The following is a 9,016-nucleotide window of genomic DNA, read 5'->3' as shown; positions in this document are numbered from 1 at the left end:
GCCTGGTGAAGGCAGGGCGCACCTCCTGGGCCGCCTGGTCCATCAAGTCCCCGGTGCCCAGCCCAGGTGAGCTCTGGTCCGCTCACCTCTGTCCCCATCGTTCTGCAGACACCTCCTGTGAGGATCAGGGTGGGCTCCGTGGCCTCTGCTGACCACTTCCTCACGCCTGTTCTCTGCCGCGTTTCCTGGCTGCCTCCTTCCTGGACTCACCACTGAACTGCCCTGGCCCTCAGCCCACCCGGCCTCCTTGTTGGTGCTGGCCACTCTAGCCTCAAGCCTCGATCTGGCTCTCTGCTTCCTTGCCAGGTGCCCACGCTGACCTCTATGCCCTGGGTCCACGTCCCAAGGAGAGTGTGGCCTCCAGGTTGTGACTGCTCTGCTTAGTTGGGGCCAAGGATAGAGCACTATTTAAGTGGGGTCTCCCCGGGCCCGCGTCCACACGCCGCCTGTCAGGCCCGGCACACGTGGGCGTGCGGCTCTGCAGGCACTTGGGCAGAGCTGTCAGTGGGGTGATGGGTTCCTTGCTGCCATCCATACCCAGGGCGGGGGACAGTGGGGGGTCTCTGCTGGCCTTGCCCGCATCTCGGTCTGCTTTCTTGCTCTTTGCTTTCTATGGAAGTAGGTCTTACGAGCACATGGAGGAGATGGATTTTGGCCACGTGTCTGGTGCGCATGGCCTGCAAGCCAGTCCAGCCCTCTGGGCTGCCCCCAAGGCCTTCCCAGGCCAGTGTCCTGGGCAACCCTGCTTCTTGGTGAGAGTGACTCAGCCAGGCCACTCAGGCATGGTGCAAACAGAACCCCACTCTCAGGTCCCTGGTGGCTCACCCACAGGCAAGGCAGCTCATCCTTTTTGCTGCCCGTGGTGCCCACTGGCGCATGAGGGTGACTTTCTGTCTGCACACCAGTGGACATAGGTTGCTTCCAGGTAAACCGGCCATGAGCATTCTTGGGCATGACTTTTGCTGAGCACGCACTTGCGCTCTATGGGAGGATGTGGGGTTGCTGGTTGTGTGTTAATGTTTGCTAGACAGCTGGCCAGCGTGGGCCCCACACCCTCGTCAGGCTTGGCGCCCACCTTCCATGTACGCTGGATGTGCTGTTGGCTGTCAGCGCCAGCTTGCCATGGGCTTGTTCAGCTGTGAGCATGGCATGTGTGGGAACATGGGTCCTGAGTCAACAGCTGGGTGAGTTTTGCTGAATGTTCACACACCTCAGCTAGCAGCCCCAGGTAGCCGGCACCCCGGCCCCCCAGACTCTACTCACCCCACACAGCCATCGTGCCTGTCTTCATGATTCAGGTTGAGTTTCACCTCCACTCAAAACGAATCACAGACTGAGCTCTGGGTCTCTGCCAAGTCTCACCCAGAAACACCCAGGTCCCTGCGGCCCTGCTTCTCCACGCACACCCAGTGTGGCTGTCCGCCCGCCACGGACACGCAGGCAGTTCCCAGGACAGTTGGTACCCAGGATGGCTGATACCACGACTCCGGACGTGTCTTCATTCCTCCTGGGCAGACGCCTGCAAGTAGAGTTGTTGTGTCCTGGTGTCCCAGAAACCTTGAAACCAGGGAGTGTGGGTCCTTTTAGTTGACTCATTGTCTTGGTTTTCTAAACTGCATTTTAGAACCAGCTCATAAGGGTCTACCGGGAAAAAACCAGTCTGTGGGGTTTAAACTGGAATTTCGTAGAATCTCTAGATCAACTTGAGCACGGTCTCTGTCTACTTGAGATGGGAGGATATTCCCGTGATCCCAGAGGCCACAGGTCCAGGAATAAGGTGCCGGCAGCTGGATCCTGGTGAGCCCCTGTCCAGCACCTGCTCCCCCTGCCCACACAGGAGGACACTGGTCCTACAGCATTGGGGTCCCACCCTCGCACCCTTGTGACCTCACTTAACTGCCTCCAAACAGAGTCACAGGGAGATAACGGTTTGCAGGAGGGCCCTGATCTAGTCCGTAACAGGGGCTTAAAGCCAACAGTTCTGAGTCTTGCAGCCCATGATACGCATCTCACCACGTGCTCACTCAGATTTACTTGATTTTTCTCATTCACATTTTATAGTTTTTAGTGTACATACCTTGGACATATTTTGTTAACCCTAATTACCTCAAGATTTTTAATGCTACTGTACGCTCAATCTTTAAATCGCCCTTTCCAGTGGTTCCAGTGTGGTAACAGACAGTGATTTTGTATAGACCTTGTAGCCTGTGCCTTGTGAAGTCCCTCCCTAGTCTTACTTTTCGGTAAATTTTAAGACATAGTCTGTGTACACAGTTGTATCATCTGTAAATAGAGAGTTCACTTCTTCCTGATGTCCATGTCTTGTGTCTTTTTCTTCCCTTCTTGTACCAGCCAGAGCCTCCAGCTCATGGTTAAAACAGGAGGGGGTGTCGTGGCCTTGTCTCCACTCTTGGGCAGAGAGTGTCACCTTTCACTGTTGAGAAGTTTGATGTTTCTGCAGATTTCCCAGGGTGTTCCTTAGCACGTTGAGGGAGTCTCCTGAGAATTATTATCGTGAATTGATGAATTTTGTCAAATGTTTTCTTTTTTGGTCTAAGGAAATTACCATGTGATTTTTCTTCTTTATTCTGTTGATACGGAGAATTACATTCTTTGATTTGAATGGGTAAACAAAACTTGCCTTCCTGGATAAACCCCACTTGGCATGTTGTGTTCTTTATGTATTGCTGGGTTTGACCTGCTTGGGCCCTCGCTGAGCGCATCATCTGTAATGTGCTGTTACATGTAACGCCTGGAGGACCTGTCATGAGGTGCAGCCATTCCTCTTCTCGATCATTTGTTTCTCAATTTTTCCTTGATCAGTTTAGCTACAGTCAGCTTTCTATCAATCAGAATTTCAATTTTATAGATATTACAAAGCGTATTTTGGATTATTGCCTCCCATTGTTTGACTATTTTCAATTGATTTCTGCTCTTGTTTTCTTCCTTCTGCTTATTTTGGGTTTGTTGTTGTTCAGTCGCGCAGTCGTGTCCGACTCTTTGCAACCCCATGGACTGCAGCATGAAGGCTTCCCTTCACAATCTCTTGGAGTTTGATCAAACTCATGTCCATTGAGTCGGTGATGCCATCCAACCATCTCATCCTCTGTCGTCCCCTTCTCCTCCTGCCTTCAATCTTTCCCAGCATCAGGGTCTTTTCCAATGAGTCAGTTCTTTGCATCAGGTGGCCAAAGTATTGGAGCTTCAGCTTTAGCATCAGTCCTTCCAGTGAATATTCAGGACTGATTTCCTTTAGGATGGACTGGTTGGATCGCCTTGCTATCCAAGGGATTCTCAAGAGTCTTCTCCAACACCACAGTCCAAAAGCATCAACTCTTTGGTGCTCAGTCTTCTTTATGGTCCAACTCTCATATCCATACGTGACTGCTGGAAAAACCACAGCTTTGACTATAGGGACCTTTGTTGGCAAAGTGATCGTCTCTGGTTTCTAACACTGTCTAGGTTTGTCATAGCTTTCTCAAAGAGCAAGCATCTTTTAACTTCATGGCTGGGGTCACCATCCACAGTGTGTTTGGAGCCCAAGAAAATAAAGGCTATTTTGGATTTAATTATTCTTTTTCTAGCTTCTTAAGGGGAAGATCACTGCTGTGGAACCTTTCATCTCTAACATAAACACCCCTACATTTTAATGTTTAATCTTCACGCAGTTAAAAATACTTTAGTCTCCCTTGTGATTGTTTCACGTGAACCATGACTATTTAGATGTCTGATGGCTAATTTCCAAATATGTGGAAATTTTCCAAATATTAAATTCGAATTTAATTCTGAAGTTCTGTAACATTTCTTAAACCGTAAAACTGCTGGTGATGAATTCCCTCAGCTTTTGTCCGAAATGCCTGCATCCCAGCTTCCTTAGTTTGGGGGCGCGTTCCACGGCACGTACGGTCCAAGGTTGACAGTGTGTTTTCTTTTCCTGCTGCAGGGTTTCCTTCATTGCCTTGCGGCTTGTGTTGTTTTGGCCAAGAAATTCGCTGCTCTCCTATCTTTGTGATGTCCCTTTTCTCTCCAACTGCTTTTAAGGTGCTTCCTTGTTCTTGTTGATTCAACATTCAACAAGTATTGACACCTACTGTGTGCCTGACATCATGGAGCATACCTCCTGAGAACAGAAGAGGAAGAACCCCAATAACCTTAGGATGAGATTACAAGCCTGTGTGAGGGTTATAAGCGCCGTGGGACGGGCAGGCAGGGCGGTTTCCCTGGTGGCTCAGCAGTAAAGAATCCACCTGCCAGTGCAGGAGACATGGGTTTGATACCTGGGCCAGAGGATTCCACAGGCCGCAGAGCAACACAGCCCGTGTGTCACAACTACTGAGCCTGCACACCTAGAGCCTGTGCTCCACAATGAGAAGCCGTGCACCCCAACTAGAGAAAAACCCACGTGTGCACCAAGACCCAGCACAGCCGAGAAGAAAGGGCAGGTGGGGGCTTGTTACAGCAAGGGAGGTGAGAGGCTGAAGGAAGACATGCAGGGTGGGATGCACAGCCTTGCAGGCGTGGGGTGGCTTCCGGAAGCCCCACCAGCTGTAGGGGCAGGGAGAGCAGGAGGGAGGTGGCCCGGTGAGCGGCACAGACCCGGAAGGCCCCCGTGGTCTGTTAAAGGTTCTGGCTTCACCCTGAGATGGGAGCCACTGAAGGGGCGAGGGGATCACACGATCTGACTTTAGCCTCTAGGGGGTCCCTCTGGCTGCTGCGAGGTGAATGGTCTCTAGGGGGCAGGAGGGCAGGGGTGACTGCGGTGACCGGCTGAGGGTATGTGGCAGGGACCTGGTGGTGGCCGTAGGGTGACCAAGTGCGCAGATTCTGAATCCCCTCTGAAGGTGGGGCTGTCCGGACATCTGGGCTGGGGGAAAGGAAGAGGGGTCGAGGGGTCCTCCTAGATCATTGGCCCGAGAGCGTGGAAGGACAGAGGACCCTCCATCAGCTGAGACGAGTGGGTGGTGGGGCAGAGACAGGTCTCCAGGAGCTGGGCGGCGAGAGCCGTGGAGGGCAGTCCGGGAAGGGGAGCTGGATAGAGGGGGTCCCCTTCGCACGGGAAACACTCTGTAGCCACAGAAGGGAGACCAGAGGCGGGGGCCTGCGCAGGGAGGCCGGCGGTCATTTCTTCTTTCGCTTTTTAATTTGTTTTGTCTCATTTTTCGTTCCTTCCCGCCACCCTTTCTTAATAGCTATTTATTAAAGTGTAATTCACATACCACAAGAGCCACCCTTTCCAAAGATACAACTCAACATTTCAACACAGACGAGGCTGGGCAACCACCACCCCCGATCCCGGGTCCCCCGCCCCTCCCTCCGCTCGGGGTCCCCCTCTTCTGGGCGTTCTGTGTCAGCGGTACCACACGGTCCAATCGGCGTCCTGTTCTCCGTCCCGAGACGGGAGCCCGGCGCGTCGGGCACCGCCGCCCGCGGAGGCGCGGTGTGCCGGACACCGGCACACACCCCAGCTGCCGCTCGCCGGTCCGTGCGGGCGCCGTGGGCCCGGGGAGCCTCCCGAGGGCCCGGCTACGGCGGGCGTCCGAGCACGCCAGGGCCGCCAGGCCTGGGGGCGTCCCTGCCGCGGCCTCGGGAGGACCAACGCCCAGCCCCGCGCCGGTCCCGCCCCTGGGACGTGCGGCCAGCGAGCGGCTGGCAGACGAGCCAGGGCGGGTCTTCCGGGGAGGGTCCCCCGGGCCGGGCTCCCCGCGCTGCCCACGGACCGGGGAGGGCGCTGCCAGCGGGGGCACCACCCCTCGGGGACGGCTGGGGCGTCCGCCCAAGCCCCGGCCCGGGGAGCCCTCTGGGCAGCACCCACCGGGCGGCCCGGAGCCGGGGAGCCGCCACGCTTCCGGCGCTGACGCCGAAAAGCCGAGCGCGCACCGCTAGTCGGGCCGGCAGAGCCCACGCGCACGCGGCCCCTTTAAGGCCTTGCCGCGCCCGCCCGCCTCCTTTTTTCTCGCTCGCCGTCAGACCCCCCCCCCCCCCCCGCCCCACACACCCGCCTTCGGCCGGGAGCGCGTCTGCGTCACCGCGCCGGCCTCGCCCTGACCCCGCGTCCACGCCTCGGGGTCCAGGCGGGCCACTGCTCGCCTCGCTTGGGCGTCACGTGACAGGAGAGGGCGGGGGCTGAGCCGGAAGGGGCGGGCTAACCAGAGAGCGGCGGCCAAGCGGGTTAGACGGGGCTTTGGCTGCTCCGACCTTCGCCCCCGCGCCGCACGGGCTAGGGCGGGCCAATGACTGTCGCGATGTGGGGCACGTGACGGAGGGCGGGCCCTTCGCCGGAAGGGTGGGCTGAGGCGAGCGGCAGGGAGCGCGGTAGGTGGGGCTGGGAGCCTTCTCTCGGGGGCGCCTCCTTCGTCCCCCGCCCCGTGATGCCCCCGCCGCGCCCTTCCCTGGACGCCGCTCTCTTCGGTCCGGCCGCGCCCCGGGCTTTAGGACTGGGACTCGTCGGCCGTGACTGGCCCGAGGGCGGCGGGGAGCTGGGGCTCTGTCCCGGAGGTCGGGGCGGCCGCGCCCCGGCGGCCGAGCATCAGCGACGGCGGACGTTACTGTTGGTGGGAGACGCGGGGACCGCCGGGCGTCCTCGCTTCCCCCGACTCCGGCCCTCCCCGTGCGGCGCGGCGCCCCGGCCTCCTCCATACCCGCTTCAGGCGGCTGCCCGCGAGCAGGTCGAGTTGCAGCAACTCGCCCTGCGGGTCTAGAGGCCACCCTGTGGCTTTCGGAGGGATGGTCGAGCTGGCGAGGGGAGAGGTGCGCCTGCCGTCCTGCGGGAAAGCTAGCTTGAGTGTAATTCAGGCCGTTCTGGTCCTTGCCTTCCCGCCGAGCGTGACTGCGTGCTCCGTGGCTCTCGCTGGTGGGCTCAGATTGCAGACCTCCAGAGCACCTGTTGTTGCCCTTTTCCTAATTACCATCAAAAATGTCTTGTTGACCCGGCCCGGAATCTCACCTTGACTTGTTAAGTTTCGGCATCGGGGGTTATGTCACAGAGGCCAGGTCGCAAGGACTCGTCAGCGTTGTGCCAACACTCTGTGCCTGACACAGTGGAACGCAGCGACGTCTAATAAAACCCAGAGCTGTGAGATGCTAGGTGGTCGTTCAGCGTCTCTGCGTTTCCTGTTTCTAGATATGGATCAGAAGCTTTCAGAGTTGGTCGAGGAGCTCACAACTTCAGGAGAGCCCCAATTGAACCCCGAGAAAATGAAGCAACTGAAGAAAATTTGCAAGTATGTCTTAAGGCTCAATGTCTCAGCAAGTCTGTGCCAACCCTAGGAAAATGTGGGGCTACCCTGGGGTCAGCTTCTCTGCTGGGGAAGAACCAGCAGAGGAGCCCCCTCAGGACATCTCCCCGGGAGTGCTTGGCCCTGTTCTGGGGCAGCAGTTCCAGGCAGGGGTGTGCAGTCTTAGGAAGAACAGGTCTCTTCAGCTCTCTGTGTGGGTGACTGTCCTTGAGCGCACGCGCGTGACTTAAGGGTTACTTAGTGTTGGAACATGTGTGGGAGGAAGGTTAGAGGTCACACAGGTGCACTCTTCTGTTGGGGGTGGGTCCTGTCTGTCTGTGGACAAAACTCTTAGCCAAGAGCCTCTCAGGTGCTAGCCACAGAAGCAAGGAAATTTGTTGGTTATCCTTGTCACGTGGTTTACAGAACGGAACTTAGGTGATCGTTTAAGTGATACGAATTTACATTTTGGTTAAACATGGTGACTCAGGTCAGGTTTTGTTGCATTCCCTGAAAACCCCCAAAGAGCAGGGCATGCGGGGTGGGGAGGGTGAGGATAGCTGGAAAGAGGAACAAAAGAGGGGTTGCGGTCTGCACGCCTCCTGGGGTAGCTCCCGGAAGGCCACAGAGCTTTCCAGGGGGCTGGGGGGTGGTCTCCCCTTGGGGTGGGGTCTTTGCACTGCTGCTGGCTGGGCGGGCCAAGAGTCCTTCAGGCTCCCAGGCACTCAGCTGTGGATGGGCGGTCAGCCGGCCGAATGAGTGAAAGCGCCTGGCTGGGTCCCAGTGAAATCGTACGCACTGACACTGACCTTCACAGCGTTTTCTCGTCTCAGGAAATGTTGTTTTTCTGTTTGTCTTCATGAAAGTAGTTAAAACCTCTCCCTGTGGGCTCTCCAGCAACAGGCAGGGGCCAGGTTTGGCACATGGGCAGTGCTCGTCTGCCCTGGGGGAAGGGCAAATGGCTCTGGAAATGCCTGCGTCCCTGCCACTGCGGCTGTGTCTCCAGGTCTTCAGAAGAGCAGCTTGGCCACGCCTACCACCTGCTGATGGCACAGCTGAGCCAGGAGCACGCGGAGATCCGCCTGTCCGCCTTCCAGGTCCTGGACCAGCTCTTTGCCAGGTCTCACCAGTTCAGGACGCTGGTCGTTTCCAACTTCCAGGAGTTCCTGGAGCTCACGCTGGGCACCGACCACGAGCGGCCGCTGCCGCCCCCCAGGGAGGTGGCACAGAGGCTGAGGCAGGCGGCCACCCAGGCCATCCGTGGTTGGAATGAGAAGTACGGCGCGGCCTATAAGAAGCTGGCCCTTGGCTTCCACTTCCTAAAGCACAGCAAACAGGTGGGCAGGCCCTGCACTGCACTGCCTGCCCGTGCAGTCTGGGCAGGGGGTGGTTTGGAGCTGGAGGAGCAGCTGTGAGGGAAGAGCCTCAGCTCATCCCCGCGTGTAGGTGGGGCTGAGCTTTTAGCCCTGGTTTCCACAAGATGAAAAGGAGCGTGAGAGTCACCTGCTCAACACTGCCCTTTTCTCTGCCGGGCTCTGCGCCCGGGCCCAGCCAGTCTGGGTGGGCGACACCTGCTAGGACCGGTACTGCCCCCCCCCCCCCCACTCCGGGCCTGTGGCTGCTGCCTTCCCACTGCCCCTGGGTCCCCTCGAGCGTTGTTCTCAGGCCCCTGGGTCTGCCCAGCAGCCTCCCTCGCCACTGGAGTACGTGTGGGACTGGAAGTCTTTTTACCTGACTTGACTAGGAGACGCCGATGGCTGTGTTCATCTGGGGGTTTAGTGTTACCGTTGAGTGTGCCGTCT

The 9,016-nt window shown here is 57.6% G+C and overlaps 1 protein-coding gene across 3 annotated transcripts in view; it reads left to right on the top strand.

Annotated features, from left to right (window-relative positions):
- Window positions 1–6,176: 6,176 nt before the first annotated feature.
- Window positions 6,177–9,016, top strand: part of UVSSA (UV stimulated scaffold protein A) — a 28,866-nt gene continuing 26,026 nt past the window's right edge. Inside the window, exons 1-3 of one of the 3 annotated variants that reach the window (XM_019963187.2) lie at window positions 6,177–6,312; window positions 7,121–7,220; window positions 8,221–8,551. In XM_019963187.2, coding sequence (XP_019818746.2) covers window positions 7,123–7,220; window positions 8,221–8,551 — 429 coding nt within the window. In that variant the 5' untranslated portion in view covers window positions 6,177–6,312; window positions 7,121–7,122. The other 2 variants (XM_070791946.1, XM_019963186.2) reach the window with 2 other exon arrangements.

This window comes from Bos indicus, chromosome 6 (assembly GCF_029378745.1).
Source record: "Bos indicus isolate NIAB-ARS_2022 breed Sahiwal x Tharparkar chromosome 6, NIAB-ARS_B.indTharparkar_mat_pri_1.0, whole genome shotgun sequence".
In the NCBI taxonomy this organism is placed as follows: Eukaryota; Metazoa; Chordata; class Mammalia; order Artiodactyla; family Bovidae; genus Bos; species Bos indicus.
This window is presented reverse-complemented; position numbering and strand designations above follow the sequence as displayed.